General features: G+C 41.4%; 1 protein-coding gene across 2 annotated transcripts in view; it reads left to right on the forward strand.

The window, feature by feature from the left end:
• Positions 1–9,314: 9,314 nt before the first annotated feature.
• Positions 9,315–24,499, forward strand: part of FER1L6 (fer-1 like family member 6) — a 63,974-nt gene continuing 48,789 nt past the window's right edge. For both annotated transcript variants that reach the window (XM_079299770.1, XM_079299771.1), the window contains exons 1-7: positions 9,315–9,469; positions 16,153–16,235; positions 16,905–17,031; positions 17,639–17,693; positions 17,788–17,919; positions 18,648–18,710; positions 23,301–23,379. In XM_079299770.1, the coding sequence (XP_079155896.1) occupies positions 9,435–9,469; positions 16,153–16,235; positions 16,905–17,031; positions 17,639–17,693; positions 17,788–17,919; positions 18,648–18,710; positions 23,301–23,379 (574 nt within the window). In that variant the 5' untranslated portion in view covers positions 9,315–9,434. The remainder of the gene's footprint in view (positions 9,470–16,152; positions 16,236–16,904; positions 17,032–17,638; positions 17,694–17,787; positions 17,920–18,647; positions 18,711–23,300; positions 23,380–24,499) is intronic.

Below are 24,499 nucleotides of genomic sequence, written 5' to 3' on the forward strand. Positions count from 1 at the left end.
AGAGAAAGGTCAAGGAGATCTTATTGCAGCCTCTCAATATATAGAATAACAGAGAAAGACATTTACCAGGGCCTTTAGAGGCAGGACAAGGGGAAGTGGTTTCAAACTGAAAGTCGGTAGGTTTAAATTGGACATAAGGAAGAATTCTTTTGATGAGGACAGTGAGACCCTGGAGCAGGTTGTCCAGAAGAGTTGTAGATACTCCAGCCTGGGAAGTGCCAAAGACAGGCTGAATAGGGCTTGGAGCAACCTGGTCTGGTGAAAGGTGTCCCTGTCTGTGGTGGGGGGAGTTGGGCTTAACAATTTGAATAATAACCCAAACCAATCTACTATTCTGTGATTCTGTGAATAGAAGATTAATTATTCCTCTATATGTTTATATACAAAGGGACATATTAGTAATTCCTCCAGCAATCTTTCTTCATATAATAATCTGTATCTTTTTTTCATGTTCGTTTGCTTTTCTTCTTTATTAAATAGTCCCAGTAAAATATGAATGAAATTTGATGTAGATCTAATTCCTCACAAGAGGACCAATTTTTATGTGGAGAGAGGCTCCTTGCCAGCCTGGTATTTTTGACTGGCCATTTCTATCTCTGACATTAAAAGACTTGTGGCAATTGCAGTTTCTTGGCTGCTTCCAAACATCTAAAGAAACACTGCAATAACCAGAAGAAATTCAACTAAATGTGCTTTTTGTTGACAAAGTGTGAACCATACCCCCAAACAGCAAACTCCTTTAATTTCCACCCTGTGAAGGAGGATGCTCTCAAGGACATTGATGAGACAGAAATATTGAGACATAAAGATGTTACTGCAGGCATTAGTGTTCTAGACATTTTATACAGCTTTTATTTGAGTGGTTTCCCTCTAGCAACAGTGAAACAAAGGAGCAATATTGATAAAAAATGTTATATTAATGTCTGTGGTAAAAGGTGAGAGACAAGATACTTGTCCAGAACTTTCAAGCCTTCTCTTTTGAAAGATAAAACTGTCTTTGGATTAAGGTGTGATTCTGTGGAAAATTTGGACTAGTTATACACCTTCTTTTTACAAGTTTGTATTTTCTGGTAGCAAATGGAAAGTGGGTTGCTGCAGCACCAGAGGAGGCTGATTTCCAGTCTAGTTTAAAGGCATTTTACAGCATCAGTGTGAAGCACATACTCCTAGTTTCAGCTGGGATATTTTTTCTAGTAGCTGGTACAGTGCAGCAGGAGTGAATTTAGGGTGGAGAATAATGTAAAACACTGATGTTTTAATAGCTGCTGAGCTCTGCTTACACTCTGTCAAGGACTTTTCAGCTTCTCACATTGCCCTGCCAGTAAGGAGTCTGGAGGTGCACAAAAATTTGCGAGTGACACAGCTGGAACAGCTGACCCCAGCAGATCCAAGGGATATTCCACAGCATATGGCATCATGCTGAGCAATAAACTGGGGGAATTGACTGTGGGTGGGGACCTGCTGCTCAGGAACTGGCCGGTCATCAGTCTGTGGGTGGTGAGCAAACTGCATTGTGCATAATTTGTTTTGTATAGTCTATTATTATTGCTATAATTAGTAATAATAATAAAAATAATAATATTTTCCCTTTCATTTTTGTCCTATTAAACTGCTTTTTTTTCTATTCTCTCCCCCACTCCACTGAGGGGGAGTGAGTGAATTGCTATGGTATTTAGCTGCCTGCCAGGGTAACCCAGAAGTGCAGTGTGGCACTGATCAGCACTTCCAGAGGGTCACTGCTGCTGAGTGGCAGCAGCCTTGTCACCAGCTCATTGCCCTTGAAAACTCCCTGGGATTTGGTTCAGGCAATTATCCTCATGCTCTATAAGTAATTGTTCAAGGTGTTACTATTTTTTTCTCTCTCTCTTATGACTGGTTCAGGACTGGAGATTAAAGGAGTTTATTTGGGTAATAGGGTACAGGCTATCCATACTGGAAATCAAGTCACCTTGCAATGATTGCTGTCTGGACCAGAACATAATTACTGCAGTAGCAATTCTATAAAATACTCCATTTAAACTTCATATCTATAGAAATGCTGAAGGCAGAATCCACTCTTCTGGTTTTCAAAAGATATGTCTGTTAGGAAGATAATCCTCTAAAATCATACTGAAGATTAATTTAAAAGTTTAAAGGTTAAAGGAGGTTATTCTGGAATATGTGACTGGTAAGCTTTAGCATTTCACAGCCCCACTGAGACAGAAATAAGAGTCCTTTGCACTTTAAGATAAATGGGATTTTCCTTCTGTTTCAAGAAATGTCAAAATCACAAGCTACTTGCTTCTTCATCTGGGTGCTTCTTTTACGTTGGTCAATGATGGTCTTTTCACTTATTTGGACTGGGACTGAAGTGGGGCCAATAAGGACAGATTTATAATGGAAGAATAATGGAATTATAATGGAAGAATAAAAAGAAGAGAGATCTAATGTTGGCAGGGTGGGATCACAAGGACATAGGAAGTGAAAAATTGTTGTCAGTCTGTGAGCACTGCAAAAATCATTAACTTTAATCTCATACATAGGCATTTGTAAACAGAGAACTGTATTATGTGCTCAGGAATTGTCAGTAGCTTTTGGTAGAACTCTGGGAGGACAAAGTACATTCCTTATCCTCCAGGTTTACCCACCAGGACCCCTGCTACTGGATGCTGTACTTGTCTTGCTAAGGTGAGCTACAGCCTTTCTGAGGCTGGAATAAAAAAGCAGCTCTGTGCCAGGCGTAGTGACTTCTGAGCTGCTTTGTGCTCACAGCATTTCGTTTATGGAAACCAACCTGAGCAGTGTTTGAGCTTCATATCTCAAAGCTTTCTCTTGGTAAAGAATCTGTGTGTGGGATAAGCTGAGATGCTGAGCACTTTCCTCAGCAAACAGCCTGGTTTTGTTGCTGTGTCAGAAAGGATTTATTTGGGATTAATACTTCCCTGCCCACCAGTCAATGGTTATATTCCAATGCAAACAATCTACTGATAAAACAGAAGCATCTTTGCAAATGTCACTGCTTAATTGACATTCACAGTATATTTATTTTATTTCTTCACTGGAGAGTGAAGACCCAGACAGGAGTGTTGGTGCTATATTGGTGGGCTGTGTTTTTTGGCCATGGGTCCTGATAGATGCACTGGACAGAAGGCAGAGCCTTGTTTCCCCATCAGAGCATGTGAGAGCTCACAGTGCTGGTGCTGGCACTGACAGGGTTTGGTACAAAATAGGGCAGCCCCAAGTGTGTTTGATATCCAAGACCCAAGCAGCCTGCTATAACCAGGAATGGAAGGGGGGGAAAGGAATTAAACAACTGTGATTTAACTCATACCTTGACAAGAGACTGACTTGGGGCTGACAGGCACATCCAAAACATACATCATATTGTGGGTTAAGTGCATCCAGATGGGATTTATGATTCCTCTCCTTTTCTAGCTTCACAATAATTTACTAACAAATCTTGCTAATGGACTTTGGAAAGTCAAAGACTAAGTATATAGTGAGTACTGTAAAAAAACAAGCCCTCAGGGAGAGGTAGATTGCACAGCTGAGCTGCAAAGTTTGGGCTGAATACTGAGATCTGGCATGGCCTGGGAAGGGTTGGGCCACTGCCTGTGAGAAATGGCTGGGCAAGGGATGCTTGTCTGCCTGGCTTCACAGAGCAAGGCTTGGTCAGGAGCAGCTCCTGTTTTTACACTCACTAAGTCAGGTACCGTCACTGGCTATAGCAGATTACAGACCCCTCCTGGCTGGCCTGGCAGTGAGACTGCTCTGGGACTTGGCAGCTGAGCAGGGTTCTTTTGCAGACCAGCACAGCCCTAATTCTGTCACTGATGCTTCATTACTTCTGCAGATAAAGTTGTTTTTATGGCTGCAGAAGTAGAACCAAAGGCAGTAGCGGGGTCTGAGTCACTTTGTGCTGCCTGAGCCACTCTGCAACACCTGCTGTACAAGCAGGGGGATGGAAGGGGAACAGGGGCACAGAGACCTGCCAGCAGCTGCTCACCTGCCTTGAGCAAAGCTGGGATTACAATTCAGGGCTATTGAGTACCACTCCCTGTGCCCTTTTGTATGTCTTTATCTCCCTGAAATAAAATTTTTTAGAAAAGCAAGTGCAAAAGTTTTGAGTCAGGGATGGTATCAGAACACTGAGGTCCCCCTGAGGGCACTGAATATAATACTTCACTTCCATAAGCACATATTATGTTTCTCAAATTTGAAATATTTTTCTTTAGGTCAAAGCATCCATCTATTCAATATTCAGGAAGAAATACACTCACAGAGGGTAATCCAACAGCATGTCCCACACCAGCCAGGTCTTGCAGAGGTTCACAGAGACTCTCCATCCCTGTGTGACCACCTTGCAACCTGCTTCTCAAAGCTGTAGGAAGCATTTGAAAAATGCTCTTGCTATGGCCCTGTACAGCCACTTCCATATCTGCACTCCCCTTGGCCCTTGTTCAGCTTTTCATTATCACCTAGAAAAGTGAAATTGTCTTTATATTTGCTCTTTATACATGCTCTTTATACTTGGCTCTATCAAATTTCTTTATTTATTTTCAGCTAGATGGTTCTGCATTGTTTTTGACATAGGTATTTTTCTCAGAAAATTTAGAGAAATCCCATTTATAGGGCTACCCAGTCACTGAGAGAGCATCCCAATTTACACCTGCTGAGAACATAGCCTATTTAATGTCTTTTTCTAACCAAGTATCACTTTCTTCAAAAGCAGTTGTTCCAATGCTTTGAGGACTCCCTGCCAACAGATGATTTATGTTTCTTGTTCTCTGACTTGCCACAAGATGAAGTCATGACTGTTTCTAGCTGCTTGCATATGGCAGCAACACACCAGTTTTACCATGTGGAATCATAGAATGCTTTGTGTTGAAAGAGATTTTTAATGGTCATCTGATCCCAACGCTCTGCCATAGGCAGGGACACCTTGAGCTAGGTCAGGGTGCTCAGGGACCTGTCCAGTCTGTCCTTGAATGTACAGATGGGGCATCTACCACCTGTCTCAGTGGAACAAATGCATCACGTCCCTCAGGGTCTCAAAGGTGACTGAGAACAATATTCTGCACCCATTAAAGAAACTGAACACAAAACATGTGGATCATTAACTGCCTGGGGTAGTTGGAATGAACCATTTTGTCCTTACATGCACCAGCCCATCTCTATAAATGCTGTGGTTTTGATCAGAGCACTTTTCAAACCACCGAAGTCTGACACTCCTCCCAAGGGACAGGTAAATCTTTTAAATCCATTAACTGAAGAGACCACTCAAAGCTACACAGCTTTATTGTTATAGCAGGAATGAGGCTGGAAATAGACTCTGTATCTTGACTTTCTTCTCATCCCTGGCCTTCCACTGGAGGCTGGATTTAGCCCAGGTCTGGTCTACATTTTTTTATGACAGGAGAGGGACTGAGTCACTTTTTTAACATACTGACTATTGAAAACCTCCCCTTATGTAAGCTTTCTGTTTCTTGACACTCCTAAGTGTCCTATAACTTGGTGCTAGGCACAGCCCCCACCTTGATTTATCAGGCAGCTCAGAGAAACACCCATTCTGTAAATACAAGGGAGTTTCTCTTCAGCCTCAGATTCATAAAATGAGCTTGCCAGCAGGTTCTGTCCTTCTGCTCCTGTGGCACAGAGCAGCCCATCAGGCAGAGGGACTCTGTCCTGTGCTGCCTGCCTGGTGGGTTCAGGCTCACAGCTGGTGCAGGGCTGTTCCTGCTGGGTGAGAGGGGGGAATGCAAAGCTGAACTTTGAGCATGGTGGGAAAAAAGATTTTAACAAATATTGCTGAGGTTGGATTTACTAAGGGAGGAGAAAAAAGGGGGAAGGCTTGGGAGTTCTCCTCAGGCAGTGATTTGTGATGTGCTTTGTGATCTGTGATGGGCAGCTGGTGAGGGCAGGGCTCCTGTGGGGCTCTGCTGCTGCTTTCCTGTATGAACACCACAGCTGGGAACAGCCCCCCTTGTTTCCACCAATTTTAACAGGGTGCTGTTAATCACCTGCTGACAAAAATTTCACTTTTGGCTAGCACCACCCTGAATCCTGTTCTCTCAACCACGGGGACTGTGCCCTTCACCCAGCACTTGTTGGGTGTCACAGCAATCACCAGGATTATTACGGTGACATTTTTCATTGTATCATTTTGATACAATGGCAGATAAAGACCAGGACCTCACTGTGTTTGGGTCAGAGTATGCTCACAGAAAGTCTCAGACAGTCTCACAGAGTCTCTGAAAGTCTCTGAGAAAGGCTTGCAGAGTTTTTAGTTTCACTATCAAAGGGTGAGAGGAATGGAATTGTCAGTACTATTGTCATACAGATAGGAAGTATCACACAGTCTGATTTCTAATTTAATGCCTAGCTCCTACATGGCACCCATGGCTTTTCTAGTGAGTTGAAATAAATGGAAAGGGTGGTTCCTGGAAGAAGACTCTCCATTGTACCATGTGCTCTGCAAACATGGCTTGATTTCAGAGTATTTGTAAATACACACATGGATTCTGCTTCTGCCCTACTTATTGCACGGCTGCTCTGGAAGCAAATTTCAGAAAACATGGGCTGAAGTTGCACCTGGAATGTAGTCCTTCACAGCAACAAGAACAGGAGATACCTCACAGCCTTTCCCTGCTGTTACAGCACTCACTTATAAAACACTCTGTGAGATTTCTTGCCAGCCTTGCCAGTCTGGATGCACATGGACTGAGGAGCAGTGTACATGTTTACATCCACTTAAAAAAGCCCTGTTGGCAGCTCAAGGCAGGCATCCCATATGGCCTAAAGGCTGATTTACACCTCTTTACACACTGAATCTTAACTGTTAAATTTCTTAAGTCTGAAAACATTTCCTATAGAAAATGAAGCAGTCAAGACAATTTTACTCTCTGCTTTCTCCTTCAACAAAATGTCTCAGAAAAAAAGAAAAGAAAAAAGAAAAGAAAAGAAAAGAAAAGAAAAGAAAAGAAAAGAAAAGAAAAGAAAAGAAAAGAAAAGAAAAGAAAAGAAAAGAAAAGAAAAGAAAAGAAAAGAAAAGAAAAGAAAAGAAAAGAAAAGAAAAGAAAAAAGAATTAGATCATGGCAGCTGCTGAATGGTCACCTCAGCTTTTGGCACTCAAATGCTGATTCCTCAATGCAGAGCCACCATGTCCAGCTGAGCAAAGGGGATGTTGTTGGGTTGCTGGATTACTTCAGGTCTTATGGGAATCTTCATTTGTTAGAAAACAAGCTGTTTGAGACCTGGATGGTGTAGGGGGCTTGCAGCCTGGCAGAGAATCTCTCTGCAGAGGTAAGCAGAGTTTGGTTGCCTGACAGGATGTTGGTGAACACAACTGATCATCCACTGGCGTGTTCTTGGGTGCCCAGGACTCTCTCTCCAATAGCTCTTGCCTGCAGACCTGCCAGTTCTGCATACTTGGCTGCAATTTATAGGACAGGGTAGTGAAACCATTCTGTGCCGGTCATGAATCATTTGTAAATTCAGCCCTGCAAGAGAGATTTTTTTTTTTTAATTTTATTTTTAGCAGACTGAACAACCCCTGCACTGAAAGGGCACATTGACTGCTCCTGGTGTTTAGGATTTAATGTAGGAACAGGGTGCTTCAAAACCTCACTTTGGTGAAAGTGCTTTGGAATGTCTGTGCTGTGTGGGGTGTCCCAGGGGACCACACATTCTGCTGTCAGCCCAGTCTGCCTGGACTGGGTGTGCTGTTGTGTGCTATTATCCATGTTCTAATTCCTTCCTTAGTGTAGCTCATGCTTTTTAATGAGAAAGGTTTTAAGCCTTTTAAGGGAAGTAGATAGGTAAAGCAACAGGAGCTGCCTGTGGCATAGGCATATCATTACCCAAAATTATGAAAGACAAGGTAGATAAGAAAATATAAGAAAATAAATTAAAGAAGAGTATCCCAGTAAAAGCCAGCACAAGAGCTTGGAACTAATTGCAAAATTCAGAAGGATGAATGAAAAATAAAGCCTTAATTTTCTGCTCCATTGGAGAAAATGGAATTTTGCATATGCTTTTTAAAGATACAGGAGCATATGTGATATCTGATTTAATTACCATTTCTCCTCTGAGCAGAGCTGTGCTCAATCACTCAAGTCAAGCAAGAGTGTGATGGATGCTGGTGGAGGGCACAGCAGCTTCTGGACAGCTAGGCTGGGATCTTATTGAACAGAATAGCAAATAAGCCTGACCTGCAGAGGCAGCCATTCCCCTAAATTCCACTGAAAGAAACAAAATAATAGAGAATTTTGACCCTGGTTGATTGCTTAGGTTAAGCTGCCTATTGCAGTTTAATTTCTCTGCATTTTTCACTCAAGCAAAATTACTGATACCTCACATGCTTCAGGTACTTCATCACTGCAGGGAATTTATTTTGTGTTTTGGGAGTAATGAATCCTCCTGCTGGGGTTCAAATGTTTAATCCCAAAGGTGTCCTTAACAAGATGTTCACCTCACAGTCATATAGTGTCCTCTTTAAAGCCCAACTCCCACCAGACAAGGTTAAGAATGGTGTGAAAATGTCCTTTGAGAAGTGCAGAACAAAAGTGGTCTTGTGCCTCTGTAATTTGTTCTCAGCAAGGACTGAAGTATGTCCAAGAGGAAATGTCAAGGAAGTAGCTGTACTTACAAGGCTAGAGGCAAGAGCTGTGACTAATATGATGGTTTATTAACTAAGAATAACAGATATTAAGCCTTTGAACTGGGGAGGTTGGAGCAGTAGAAGAGGGTACCACAATGCAGAGCCTTGTACATTGAGCTGCAATAGAGAGAAGTTAGGCAAGCTGTATGTGGAAAAAGAGAAAAATAAATTATGTCCTTATTAAAAAAGAAATGAGTGTAAATACAAGAATACTTTAGATAGCCTGTTTTTCCAGAGAGTTTTTGCTAAGACTTTTTTTGCTAAACTTTTTCAAGGAGTCTTCGTGGGTGTGGTAAGCCTGGTGGGCTTTTGGCTTGGAGCTGCTGTTCAAGAGCATTGCATGGCTTCCACAACAGACTGGCTCCTGCAGATCTCTGCAGAGCAAGAGGAGTTAATGTTTGCACTGAGATAAATCTTTGTTCTTGTTCAGTGTTTACCAGACTGACTAACCAGGCACCACTCTTTCTAACTTAAATGTAAATAGAACAAGAGGACACAGCCCCAAATGTGGCCAGAGGAGGTTTTAGATTGGATATTTTAAAAAAATCTTCACTGAAAGGGTTATTAAGCAGTGAAAGAGGCTGCCCAGGAAGGTGGCTGAGTCACCATCCCTGGAGATATTTAAAAGATGTGTAGATGTGGCACTCAGGGACCTGGTTTAGTGGTGAACTTGGCAGTCACAAGTTAATGGTTAGACTTGATGGTCTTAGAGTTCTTTTCCAATCCAATTAGTTCTATAAGCTTGGAAAGCCCATTCACAATGTAAAAGGTAGAGACTGACAAAAACCCAGCAGGATGGAGCCCTCAACAGTGGTACCTCAGGCCCACAGGTATGTCTAATACTCTCTGGAAATTCTTCCAAGTTTTAAATTAAATTCAGCTAATTGTATTTAAAGACTTTTTCTTGAAGGAAAAGAAAATCAACAAGTCCTTTACTGCTTGTTTGAGCTGCTTCTGGGGGGTGTGATTATTATTTCTGGTAAGATCTAGTCTATAATACCTTGTGCTGTCATTAATAATTTCTAACTGCACAAGGTCCTGGGAGTCCTTCACAGCTCAGCAGGTGAGGGGTGAAGGACCCTGTAGAAAGAGTAAAGAGCTCTAAGAGGTGCAGGAATAAAATAAAGGACCTCTCAGCATGTAACAACTGCATTCTTTATTTTGTAAAGAATTTTGCTGTGTTAGTATGTAGTAGATCTGTTGCCCAGCTCTTGTGTATTGACATGAGAAAAGCTGTTGAATATAACCACTAATTTGCATCTGTTCAGGATGTGGCTTCCTTGCTGTCATGATTCATGATGCATGAGGATGCTGAATGTGTCAATAAAAAGTCACTGGTTTTCTGCAGAAGGGACAGTGTTTGGAAGAACTGAGGCTGTGTGTGCCAGGGTAAATGGCCAGTGTCTGCAGAGCTACATTTGCTGTGGTGCTGCTGTTCCTGAAGCCTTCCCAGAGTTTGGAGTTTGAGATCATTTGTGGCAGAACTGTGCACAATTCAAAAGTTCTGATTATAGGTTTCTCAGAGTGCATATCAGTATACCTTGTATTTCTTCTTCTGCATCTAGAGAAATAATTTTTTAAATTAAAATGCTGAAAAACATGGAAGAAACTGTGTCAAACCACTTTCTGCCTTCCAAAAAGGGCCAAAGGTAGATAGTTGGAAATACAGTTTGTGAAACAAGTATAAGCAAGGCCTTCAGCAGTTTCATAGCCTTAGAAAGTTTATGAGCTGGATGGGTATCAGACCTCTGTCCACAAACTCCATAAATGTGTCTGAAGTCTCTTTGAATTCTCCAACGCAAGGACCTTCTTTGCAATGTATGATTTTATGTATGTGTCTCACTGAAGGGCACCTCGTTTGTTCACACCCTTATTTGTTTTAAACTTTTTGGCTGATAATGTCATTGGGCACTGTGGTTTTGTGGCCCAGAGAGTGAAACTCCTTTTCTACCCATCTTTGCACGTCAGTCATTATTTTATAGCTCACTTCCAAAGGACACTTCAGGTGTGGTTAAACAATACAGTGCACCCAGGTGCCTCTCAAAGACATGGTGATCACATGAGATGTGATAATTGGGAATGAACTCACCTTCCTGCTCAAGTGTGCTCCAAGAATGGATTGGTTTTTTCTCCATCAGGCTTTATGCTGAATTAGGTACAATTTTGGCAAAAGCTGGTGCTGTGTGCTTTGATCATTCAAACAGAAACATAATAATGAACCCATATCTGATGCAAATCCATGCCAGGTAACCCAGCCATGCACAGATTTGATATTTATGATCAGGGAATTATCAGAACAGGAGAAACATCCTATGAGGTCAGATCCCATATCCATCTGGCACTGTGCTCTTCTCCAGCAGTGACAAATGGATGGGATATTCAGGGAGAGCACATGAGCCAGGGCACTTTCTGTGGTCCATTCTCCTTAGCATCAGAACATATTTATCATGGGTATTAATGGATCCAGTCCTTTTAGTATTTTCAGTCTTGCTTCATCAGCTGTATCCTCATTCTACTGTTGTGTTATGCTAAGAAGCAGCTCTGCTTTCACCCTATTTGCCAGTTTAAATTTATAAAATTTTATCCTATTCCCACTCAGTCATCTTCTCTGCAAATGAAGAGCTGTTACAGCTGTTTCAGTCTGTCATAAACTGATTTTCCCCACCCTTTTTCTATGTCTTCTCTGACCCTGTTGCCTTATTTGAGATGTGGAGACCAAAGCTGCACACAGAATGTGAGATGTTAAACTGATTTATTCTGGGATCCTGTGTAATGACCTTGTGTAGGTTCACCAAAGCTTTAGAGACAAACTGGCAATTGCTCCTTTCTCCCTGACACCCACCCTGACAACACGCAGCACAGCGTGGATGTTTTTAACTGAGGCTGCACACTGAGCTGCTGATTCAGAGACCACCAGGGAGGACTCCAGGATCATTTTCTCGTATTTAGTTGTCAGTTCAGCACTTCTCAGGCATGCTTCATTATTTTTACCTCACTGCATCACCTGAAAAACACAAGCTATCATCTCGTTCTCAGGCTGAGATTCTGCCAGGACCCTCTTTTGATCACACTTCACACTGTTTTCTCTGCATTGCTGAGTTTTAACTTCCTTTTGAGATGGGAAGACAAAGCAGCAAGCTGTAGCTAAAATGAAGTAATTTAGTGGCATAAGATGTTTCCTGTCATATTTTTATTTAATTTCTTATGATTTCTAACGGCTGGTTTCAGGTTGTGACTGTTGAAGTGCAAGAAACAGAAGTTTCACACAGAATTATCTGCAAAGAAAGCAGAATTTCTCCTGAACAGTTATTTTAGAGCTTGCTCTTGAATGCACAGAGCCAGTGTGTAGCTAATCCTGACCACTGTATTGTCAATTTGCATTTTTTTTCTTATCAATGAGATATTAATGAGGTGTTAATAGTTGAGACAAGACATGTAAAGTCGCAGTTTCACATAGGTATGAAAACCCCCAAGATTCAGGGCTGATACCTGTGGGTGTGCCACAGCTGTTTCATAAATTGCAGCTTGTCATACAGGATTCTGTGTTCATCTTCTTGAAGAGCTGAAGCTTTCCTATTGCAAATTCTTGGACCTGTCAAAACAGCAGGACCAGGGGGAAATCAGGAGAAGTATAAACAAGTTAAGGCAGCTTGTAAAAGCTCCAAGCTTTGAGAGAACCACAGCAGAAATAATGGATCTGGGGATAAAGGGAAGTTCTTTGCTGAAGCAGGGTGAAGGATCTGACAGCATACTGAACAAGGCAACTCTGCACTGGGAAACAGAGTAAATTAAATGAATAAATTGGCAAAGTCTTCCCTTAACTTCTATAATCCTGAGAAAAGAAGGAATGAAATGAGTACATCAGTAACCACTCATTAAGATTTTTTTGCTTTCCATATGCCCAAGACCACATAATTTATTTTATTCAGCCCTCCTTGATAATTAAATGTAGTGCAATAAATTTCTTCTCTGGAACTTCATTTATTATCACAAATGACAAATTGTCCTAATAAAAAATGGTTCTGAATTAATCAGCTGGGCTTATGTGACTATTTTAGATTTATTAGACTTTTCATTTTGAAGCCGTATTTTTGTATTGTAATTATATTCTATCCTTTGGAAAAAGGGATTTAGGTTATAATTCCTTGACTAGTACAAATTGTGGAAGTGATGAAATGAGCCAAGAATCATTCCTACATTTCAGATTTTTTTTTTCATTTGAAAAGAAAAGAAGAAACATTTTTTATAACTTAGAGAATTAGGTTCCTTTTGCTTGTGTTTATTTCATGGAAATTAGAACTACTCCTGTAGATTATTATTCACCTAGTGCAGTATTGTTTGATATACTGAAATACTCTTTTGAAGATGAACTTACATTGAAAGAAGTGGAATTTTAAGGAGCTGGAAGAAAATACTAAGTTTAAACAATGTTGAGGAGCTCTGAGGTTCAGTATTAGTAAGATCATTTGAACTCTCATGCTGACAGCTCTGAAGTGGATTTCTTTTGACAACTTTCCTTTAAATTAGACTGAAAATTGCAATTATTGGATATCTAAGAGAACATTCTGTGCAAGAAGTGTTCACGAAGCCTCTGTGATGATGGGATAGCTTAGATGAAAAGAAAGAGCATGAAAGCAATTTTTTGAAAGCTGGACACAGCCATGGATGAACCTTGACAAGAGTAGAATGAAATTTGTGAGTCTTTTTTTCGAGGTATCAAAATTAATTCAGAGATCCAGTGGACCTGTGGCACTGATAACAGGAAATGAACACTTATGTTTACAGAGGTGCAAATTCAACATGGTTTGAGTATAGTCAAATGCTGTGCTATGGTTGATGTCCCACTCTTATTTATTGTTTCTATCAGGGAAGACTCAATGAATCACAGTCATAAACTAAGGTACTAAACATTGTACTGTACATATGCAGAGAAGAAAAACTTCTAAATTCAGATTTTTTTACAATGCCTATGTCAAAGAAGCTGGGACACTCAATCCTCTTTGAACTAAGAAATGTTCTTGATTAGCTGAGATGGCTGATTTTTAATTGCTTCTAATCAAAGCACTTAAAACAGGAAACCTCTTGTTAGACTGTAAGAATTCTTTCATCTGCCTTCTCTTTGGACATTAAATTGCTTTATTCTATCTCAAATTAACTTGTAGGATTTAGGAAAGAGCAAAACCTCTATTTGTGCATCAGGTAACATATGGGGGCTGAATCTTCTCTAAAGTTTGTGGGTAATACCTCAACACTAACAACCTCCACACTCCCCACAGGTCCATAAGAGTTTTTCTGCACATTTCCCATGTTTGTGCCACACTGATAGCCAGGAGGTCCTGTGGGGACCATGGGAGATATTTCCTCATGATGTCTTTGGGGTTTACCTGGAGGTGGCACACATGTTTATGCCTGGCTCAGAGACAGAGATGGGTATGGATAAGTTTGGGGTCATTATCAAATCTGGTATAACTGCATAAGAAGGTCCAAACTTTCTCTTGTTAAAATTTACACCATCTTGGGGAAGAAGGGATGGAATGATTTCCAAGTTTTCAGGAGGTGATTGAATTTATTTCAAAACTCCAGTGAAAAACATTTTGTGGAAATGTGAAGAAAGTTTAAATTTTTTTTTTATTCCTTCCATGATAACAAACTGTCTCCCACAAAAAGCATGTACACAGAACACTTTCAAGAAGCCTAACTGGTTATATTAAGCAGTGTGGATGTTCCCCATGTGCACAGTATTAGGGTGTGCACACTGACACTGGCTGATGAGCAGTTTACAAATCAAGATGATGGAGCCTGTTGTGAAGGATTGATTCATTCAGTTCCCTGAAGACTGAATTTGCTTTGTTTAGACCCTTACAGAGAAGATTCTCTCTGGCAAATCCCATGTACAGAGAATGCCACCTGCTCTCTTGCTGTAGAAACCCACACTCTTCTTCCCCCCCAGCTGAGCCTTGAAATGACCTGTGCATCTGCCTCTCCAGCTGTCAGGGACAAAACTCTGCATTATCTTGGTTATCTTGGCTGAGGTGACCTCTAGGGCCACGGGGGCAGCAGAGCTCACATGCAGCCTGATGCTGTTTTGTGCCCAAACCTCTGGCACACTAAAACCTGAGACTGAAATCTGGTTTACTTCAAAGATGGATTTTTCTCTTGACACCATGCAGTTATCCAAAGCTTGGCTACTTCTCTTCCTGTTACCCTGTGGCACCTTCTGCAGTTCTGTCTTTAAGCAGTTTCAAGTGTTATGTAAACATAAGAATCATGGAAGACATCCCAGTTAATACATCAGGCTTTATTAATGGCCTTTTCCTCCAGGCACACTCTGACTCTTGCTTTGCTTTAGGCATGTTTTTGTCTGAGTGCTACATTTTCACTCATACTGATCAGATTTTAGCATTCTTTGGCAAAAAGAAGTTGTGCATTTTCTGCTATTGTATCCTACATTGCTGACATTCCTCTTGGGCTGGCCAGTAAACTTATTTGCTTGCTCTGAATACAACCTTTAAACATTTCCAACTTTACTTTCCAGTTTTCAGTATATTTTCCTCCACAGCTAGAGTTTGCAGATGATTTCAGATGTTTGAGCACTGGTTGCTATCAGATTTACTCAGCTTGTAGCTGCTTGCTTGTTTTGGCTAGTTGGACTGTGTGCTTCTCCAGGTTAACTTTTATACCTGCAATAATTTAGGCAAACAAATCCTCTAATGACAGGGGGAAGAAAAATTTGCTGAATGTTTGTCACTGCATGCTTGTGGCCAACAAAGAACCTGAAAAATGCTGCTATTGTATTAAATCCTTTGTGTTTGACTCTCATCACTTGGTTTGTTTGTCAGTACAGTTCAAACACGAAATTCTGAAGCAGTATAGATTGTTTCTCCCTCTGAAACATGTGGCATATATATTTTTTTAGAAGAACTGATGCTAGGCAGAAGTATGTCTCTAACACAGGTTCAGGTGCCAGCCTTGTTCAGGCTCATTGCTTTGCTGATGAAAAGGAGTGAGAATCACCTGAATTATATGATTATATGGTCTATGTGCCACTGATACCATGAGTGTCATGGGTGGGTGTTGTGACCAAGGTATTTACACAAATTACTTCATCTCAATTCAGTGGAAAATGGCTTTACTCTGGGTCCTCTAATCTGCCTTTTATCTTTGGTCTTGTCACAGCTAAGGAATGAGATACATGTGTGGGAAGTCACTAGATTGGAAACTTATCTTTGGTTTCTTTTCTTTGTATCTTGGTGTCTTGGTTTGAACAGAAGTTTTGGCTCATGTCACGTTATGTTTGCCTGTACATGACCAAATTTTAAAAAGAAACTAAATTAGATGAAGCAAAAAATCAGAGCTTTCTCTTGTTTGCTGTCGATAAAAGAAAATTCAGAATATAATTATCTTGTCTAGGAAATCAAAACTTCCCCCTTAACAACTCCTTGAGGTAAATTAGAATGCAGTACAGAAAAAGATTTGAAGATACTGCACTGATCAATTTTCTTTACTTTTTCAGAAAGGGGCTGTTTGGTGGCATGAAGCTGAAGAAGAAGAAAAAAGGCGAGAAAGGGCTGACTATTGCAAACAAAGATGCATTGGGTAAGGCCTCATAAGTCAATATTGCAACAGGGATGAGCAGGTGGTGGGGAATTATATTAGATCTGATTTCATGTGAACTCATTTGAATTGTGTCTCAAGGCTTAGCATTGATAAGTCAGGCAGTAAACTCCTTATCACTCCCAAATAAACAGAGAGCTAATTATTTTTGCATTAACTGTTCCATGAAGTTCACATTCAGATTCTGTGAGTTCATGCTGCTCTATATGGTAAAGTAAGCTAAAAATGTCAGCCTGCCTCTTACCATAGAGACATGGCACATTTTTGAGGGCTTTTTTCCCTACTTTACGGGTAGATAATTTACTACAAGTGTGCAACTCCTCTGGAAGTTCTGCTTCTTTTAGAAACCATAAACACAAAACCTGCACAGGCTGTGGTGGCTGGGTGGGCTGGCTCAATAAAGCTGGCAGCTTTACTCATTAGTGTGCATGTGCCTGTTGTGAGTGCACACAGGGTGAGGACAGTGGCTCCAGCACACAAATGTGGCAAATGATGCTGCACAGGAGGGGAGCTGCTGCTGCAATCAATGCTGCTCCATACAGACCACTAGAGTATCTCTAACTGGGACACCCAAATGCTCTGCCCCAAATGAGCTTTTTGCTACTAGAAATCAGATGTGAATTTTACTTCCTTGTCTCTTTTCTTTTTCAGGTGATCATGATGAAACTGCAAATTTTCTCCATGACACTCTTGGAAGACAGGAAGAGGTGGCAGAAGACCTAATGAACAGTGATGCTCTGTCCAGTGCTTTTGGATCCTTAAGCCCAGATAGGAAAAGGTGCTGTTTCCTGTGTCTTACCTAACATCCCCCTAAACACCTTTTCCACCTTTCCTGGGAACGGCTTTACCCTTGAACAAAATATCTGATGGAAAATCCATTTGTTGATCCCATCGGTCCTACTCTCCCACATGTCAGAGTAGAATGCACTTGTCAGCTCAGTGATATCCCCAGGTGCTATCCAGTTCAGAGAAATTGAAATGCATCCTGAGTGTGCCTCAACTGTGCTAAGGAACTCTGCTAAACAAAACAAGCCAAAGGGAGCAGCAATCTCTATAGAAAAGAGCTTGTGTAGTTGTGTTTTTCATACAGGAGAGGAGTGCAGCCTAGGGGGGAATGGAGTCAGGTTTGATGGGATCAACAAGTGAAATCATTGCTGTGCATGACAGGTACCTGCACTGGTTTGTGTGGATGCAAAACATTTCCCTATCAAAAAGTACACGAGAAAGACAGAGATGGTCTCTGCTAATGAAATCAAGCCTAACAGTTCACAACAAGGCTGTCTGCCATAAATAATACTTGTTTACTGTTGAAATCTTTCCAGTGTGTGTCCAAGTGCCAGCTCTTGCCTAGAGATGTCTAATGACTTCTTATGTCATTTAAGCAGGGCAAAGCTGGTGACCAGAATTCATGAAGAGGAGATGAAATCCCAGAGCTACCAGGTGAGCAGGGGGTGACAGCCCTCATGTGCCTGTGAGTTCCCAGGCAGGCTGGAGCTGAGCCCAGGAGTGTCCCTGGTGTCCCTGTGCCCCACAGATTGCCATCACCATCATCGAGGCCAGGCAGCTGGTGGGTGAGAACATCGATCCCGTGGTGATCATCGAGATAGGTGATGAGAAGAAGCAAACTACAGTAAAGGAAGGCACAAATGCCCCTTTCTACAATGAAGTAGGTGCTTTCTCTTAAAGAAGACACTTTCTTCAATGGTTCTGGGGGGACTCTGCCATTTGGTAGCTCATAAGGGGATGAATAAATGTGCATCATTTCCACACCCGAGAAGGGAGGTCTCTCCAGGAGACAAAGCACCAGCAATAGCTCTCTTGAGTTTAGATCTCTTTGCTATTTCTCTTCTCCAGGTCTGTCCAACCTGTTCCCCACCCTCTCCAGCACATTCTGCCTTACCCTCATTGCTGCTGCAGTTTTTAAAATTATCCATTTGGGAACTTTATCTACACTGCACACCACCTCTGACACCACCCCCCCTCCCTTCACTCCCTTTTCTGCTATTTCATGGTTTCAGCTTTTCCCTGACATACATTTGCTCCAGTTGGTGACAATTGACACCAAAACAACCCCCAAAACCACCAGATCTTTTGGGTTTCCTTGTGCCTCCTGTCCTTTTTGATAATACCTTCTGATGAAGGCTGAGACCCATGGGCATTTGTGGACCAAGTCTTGTGCAGCCATGCAAGGAATGGAGTAGAAAACAAGTCTGGGTCATGGCAGAAACACGTCAGGGGCAAAGAAGGAGTTCTGCTTTGTCACCACTGCCCACCCAGCACCCCCAGTGTCTCACTGGGGCTCTGTGCAGTAACACAAATGCTGAACCATGCAGCTGACAGTGCTGGCTGCCTGCCCAGGGATGATTCTCATCTGCTGTTCCCCTCTTCCCACAGTACTTCGTGTTTGATTTTGTTGGACCGCAGGTGTTGCTGTTTGACAAAATAATCAACATCTCTGTAAGTACCTATCAAAGCTTGGCACAGTAAGTAAAGGTCATTGTTGTTTGTGTCACTTCAAATCTAAATGATTCTTAATGTAGTTTAAAATAATAATTTTAGGTACCAAGAGTGCTGGAAAGTCAGCATGAAGTATAGGAAGGAGGATAGAGGAGAGGATAAGGATGAGAGTCATCTGGCAGAAATTTGAAGAAACATACCCAAAGGAAGATTTAGTCTGCATTTTCAGGGACACTCATTGCTGGTGTGGGAAACTGCAAAGTAGAATGAGAAAATTCAGCTTATCTCTCTCTTCTTCTCACTGTCTTAATTCATCTAATTTTCAAGTGGCCATTTGATTCAAACATCTGGTTTATATCAGTTCCTCAGATATAACTGTTTCTAACTAAATTAACTGAACTAATGCAGATGCTTTTCCTCAGCAGGGGCTCTTGGGCTATATAGGAGTGTCACTGGTTGGTTGCTTTAGCATGGGAGTGGGCTCCAAAAGTTTGGTGCTGATCCCACAGCTTACTGCAACTAAAGTCCCAGCAAAACTATCAGGGAACCTTTTCACCCTACAAATACCTGAAACAAGGTTAGAGAATGGTATGGGTTGGTCCCTTCTCCCAAATAACGTCACAGGACAAGATGAAATGGCCTTAAGTTGCACCAGGAGAGATTTAGATTGGATATTAGGAGAAGTTTCTTGTCAGAAAGGGTAGACAGGCATTGGAATAGACTGCCCAGAGAAGTGGTAGAATCACCATCCCCAGAGGGATTTAAAAGGCATGTAGGTGTGGCAGCTGGGGACATGGTTTAGTGGGGGACTTGTCAGTGCTGGGTTCATGGTTGGGCTCCATCTTAAAGATCTTTTCCAACCTAAATGATTTTATGATTCTGTGACATCTCAGAACTGTCCTGATGGAAGACACACATGCTCTTGGACTTGGAGCATTAGATAATGATGTGCACTTTTGAAAGCCAAGTCTATGGAGCCATGTTAATTATCTTGTCCAAAACTCATCACCATATGTAGCAAAGCTGCTAAGGAATTAAAGATCCTGACTCTGAACAGTGCTGTATAAGCTGTGCACTTCATGAACTCTTTTTTGTTCTGCTTAAACTGCATCCATTTTATTAGATATTTCTCTGACAAATAACAGAGTGCTCTTGCTCCAGGAAAAGTTCTTTTTTTTCTGAAGTGCTTTGTTGATTTCAAAAATGTACACCAGAGAAAGGTCTGTTGAACTTGACAGAAACAAGCAGTGCTTAGGAGCCATAGGACACATCACTGTCTACTTCCTTTTCTGAGCTGCTTATAGAGTGACTTTTGCCAGCTACAGAATAAAATGTGTTAATTTATACATGGACAACTGGACAACTAGGTTTTCAGTGCTGGGAGTAAACTGACAAAAGAATCCTAAAGCTCCATTATAATCCACTGTGTCACACTCAGACCTCAGACAGATGAACTTCATAACTACATAAAGTATCTGCAGATCTGATCTCATCTGTGAGGACAGAATTTACTGCAGGCTGGCCATGGCATGGGAGTATCACCACCTCACTGCTGTGACACATCACAGTGTGTGTCCCCATAGGTGCTTCAGGCATGGTTCATGTATCAGCACAATGCCAAGGCACCAACTCCTGTGTGCTGCTGATGCTATTGGGGGTGTATAGTTATTTTTCTGTGAGATACAGCCAGTCTTTCCAATCTCACATTCTTTTGATAAAGATTCCATATATCCAGTGGTGGAGGGGAAACTGCCAGGTTTCTGACTGCATTGGGGGTGTGGGAAAACATGTCACCATTACCTGCTGTACATCTGCACAGTTTCATCAGGCTCAGCAAAATTATTTGATTTGTAGCTGATGAAGGTGCAACCCTAAGAAATTAAAGGTTTTCTAGGTAAAATGACTTTAAGAAAAAGCTGAGTAACAGCAATGAACAGCCTTGGGCAGTGCTCATGCATGCTACTGAAAACAGAGATTCATTACCTTGCAACATAGTTTTGGAGAATGCAATCTATCAGGGGAATAGAAACAAAGAGAGGAAATATGGTGCTGGGAGAAAAGGAAACCCTGAGGGATGGAAAGTTTCACAGCACTAGCTTAGCATGAATCTTACTTAAGAAGAAACAAAGATTGACAGCCTCCATTATTAGCAATAATTAATGCACCAAATTTGCTTAATCTGTAGAAATGAATTTATCTGCATATGGAAGCTCAAGGAAAAAAAATAGATTAGTGCCCTTGTCCATCAGTTTAGCAGTTAGTCTATCTGTATTCAAATGCTGCATTTGAGAGAAAAATGAGACTTTCAATTCCCCAGCACCTGCAAATTTCTAGATTTTTGTCTTAATCATTATCTTCCTGCACATTTCAGCAAACTTGTAATACCATGGTAAAACTGAGGTGATCCTTTTGTGTTAAACCTTTATCTCCCTTACTGAAATATTCCTCAGGGTAACACTCTGCGTGTTTGTGATTATTCAGAAAATCTGTAGAAAATCCTTCAGTCATCTACAGTCAAGTATGAAAGGACACAAATTTTTAATTAGATATGGTGGGGACATGATGCTCCCCCTCAGAGGAGACAAGAAGTGTTTGCTATAAACTTCACACTAGCTTGCTTTGTTGCATTAGAAGAAAACACTCTTGGAAAAAAAGGATGAGGAAAGATGTAGTGTTTGATAGAAGCAGTGAGTTATTTCCTCAGCTTTAAAAGCAATGTGTACTGCAGGGAGTGGAAACCTGCATCATTTCAGTGGAACAGGGTATTTACATTTCAAGAACAGAGTAGTGAGTTTTACACATGTAACATTTCACGTCTCTGGACAGGCTGCCACGGAGAGGAAATGAGCAAAGAGCAATGAGACAGCATCACTTTGGACTCACCACACACCCTCATCTGGGTTTTGAGTCTTAAAGAAGCTCATGGGGGATTTTTTTCCTACAGAAAGGCTGCAGCCTTCTTCCCCCTTTAATCTATCCTGGTTGAATCTGCTGATTTGGGCACTCCCATGTCCTTCATCCAAAGCTGTACTGTTGCCTGGCTTCAGGGAAAAACCCAACAGATTTTAAAGCTTCTTCCCAACCCTGTGGCTCTGATCCAGCCTCATAGGAGGGAGGGTCCAGTGCTGTGATGGGACCTGACAGCACCAGGGATTGAGGAAGAGCAGTACTTGTGCATGAAGCATTGACTTCACTAACTCCTCTTCCACATGAAGGTTGTTTAATTTTTCGGCTTAAATAGTAAAACTTAAAGTAAAAACTTAAAGTAAAACAGCTCCTTTGTCCACTCTTGATTTTTCAGCTCTAAATTGCTTCAGTGTTGAAGTGAGGAATTACCAAGGACAGCTGAGTGTGTTCCCTGGGTCACAGTGGCCACAGGCCCTTAACAGGGAAGGACATTATATTGCAGCTAGACACCCCAGGAATTTTCTGGTGAACCTTGATGAAGGTGTTGGTGGTCTTTACTTAGAAATGTATGTCTCCTGCTCTTGAAAAGTGTAGAAAATAAAGTCACATGACCAATCCAGTGCAAAATTGCAGAAGTCTTCCTATTCTAAGAGAAATATCTTTATCTACAATGTGTAGGTCCAAAGAGAGGATGTGATGTACTCCAGACTCCTGAAATGTGGTCAGAGGCTTGATTGTTTACTTCCAATATTTAGATTTAACTTCTGTGGACTTGAAATAATTTAGTTTTTCTTTGCAATTTGAACAAGGTGTTCCAGAAAATTCAGCCTCTTTCAGAGGTTTTTCCACAACCAAGGAATAGGTTTCAACCTTTTAAGTTATTCTGAAACCAGGTGAGAACATTTTTTGAAAAATGCAGTTTTAGAGCAAATCTTCCCTTAGAAGAAGCCTCTGCTTTGTCTGTAAATTGAACCACATGCAAGCATTTGAAAACAAGACAGAAATACATAGGTCTGGGAATCATGGCAATTGGAAATTATTAACTAAATTTGAATTAAATTAAATTCATCACTTGGCAGGAAGAATACAGAGACAGACTCACTGGTGCCTGCTTGCCATCTAATTTACATCTATATAACTTCTTTGATTTCATTAATATTGTGGGGGGATAGATTAGAATAGAGTCTCTTGGTTTATATGTGCATTCAAATGTTTCCAAGAAACACTTCAATTCTTTCTCCTCTGAGTGTACTCAGTTTTTATGGCAATTCAGCTATTGCACAGAAAATGATATGATTTCTGCAGCCTAGTGTGAAGTCAGTTATGTCCCATGTATTTATATTCATTATGTTTTACTTTGAGCTGCCAGGATGAGTAATATAACTGTACCTGCTCAAGGAACATCGATCTAATTCCTGCTCTCTATATCCCAGGGACCTGGAATGAACCTATGTGATTCCACTCAGATGGAATTATATTATTTTCTAAATTGGCACAATGTTGGGTAAAGAATATATTTCAAATATTTGCTGTATCTGCTGTGGCTCTGTGCTCCCAATTTTGGGTGGTGCTGGATGTTGCTGCTTATTGCCTATGAGCTAAATGTGATTTTTGGATGCTTTTTCTTAGGCTGACTGGGAAGAGACATAGTGCCATTCTTAAACCAGTTTTTTTTTCTAACAGGTTATGCACAATAAACTGATTGGGAGTGTGTTGATAGGCTCCTTTAAAGTGGATCTGGGGACTGTGTACATTCAGCCAGGTGAGTGGGTGCATTTTCTGCCCTTTTTGTTTGTTCAGAGAGATTTGAGGCAGGGAAGGAGAGGGAGATGTACTGCTTTTCCACTTAGATGGTTGTAGTTTACAGCAACTTAAAGCTTTTAGGGGAGTTGTTTCCTATTTGGATAGCAGAGTACCAGCCAAACTGTTGGAAGGAAGTTCACTTAAAGCTTTTGGGGGAGTTGTTTCCTATTTGGATAGCAGAGTACCAGCCAAACTGTTGGAAGGAAGTTCAACACTGAAAACACCTTGACAATCTGCCCATTGTGGGTAGCACTTTTCAAGGATGGCATTTCTTGAAGTGGTCAGAGTGGGCAGCTGAATGTTCTACAAAACCCAACTGCACTCATTTGTTACAGAGCATCCAAAGCTCTGCCACCTGTGTTGGGGTAGAAGGAGTGGAGGGAGGGAGACCAGGATGGAGAGTGGCAGGAATGGTAAGGAGATCACAAGACAAGAGAAGCAGATCATAATAGGAGAGAGAAGATGACCAAGAGGTGACCATGGGTCTACTTGAATTGTCATCCTCAGAGTTGTTCAGCACTTTCTGAAATTTTAAGCTAAAAAAGATCACCCACCTCTCTTTTGGTGTTTTTTACAACCATACATGAAACATGTGCCTTCTTCTCTTCCATAATTACTCAAGGACACGGTCTCTGCTTTGTCTTTGGGAAAGAACATATTTAGGCCACTTGCTGTAGATGTCACATCAAACAGATGTTATAGCAGGAGTGTAGAGTCATTCAGGCCACCCTGTCTGCAGGGTTCCTGTAAGAGTCAGTGGAGAAGAATGGCCTATCTGAAATGAGAGTCTACGCACATGCTCTGGCTGTGTTATCTTGAATTCTGTCCTGCTCACTTTCTAACAGGAAGGGGGTGTCTGAGGGGGTGATCTTGAGCTCATAACCCTGGTACACTGTGATCTCTCCTTCCCACTCCTTTACCCACCCAAGGTGATGTCCAAAGACTTAACATGAGATCTTAAGACCTTTCTTGATGGGATTGTTGAAACAGGGTTACAGCAAGGGCTGTTGTGGGTGAATTCTCTTGTACATTTTCCCCCTTGAAAGATGGAGCTGAACACACTTCTGGCTAATTCTTCC

The sequence above is a fragment of the Erithacus rubecula genome, assembly GCF_903797595.1.
Source record: "Erithacus rubecula genome assembly, chromosome: 3".
NCBI lineage: Eukaryota > Metazoa > Chordata > Aves > Passeriformes > Muscicapidae > Erithacus > Erithacus rubecula.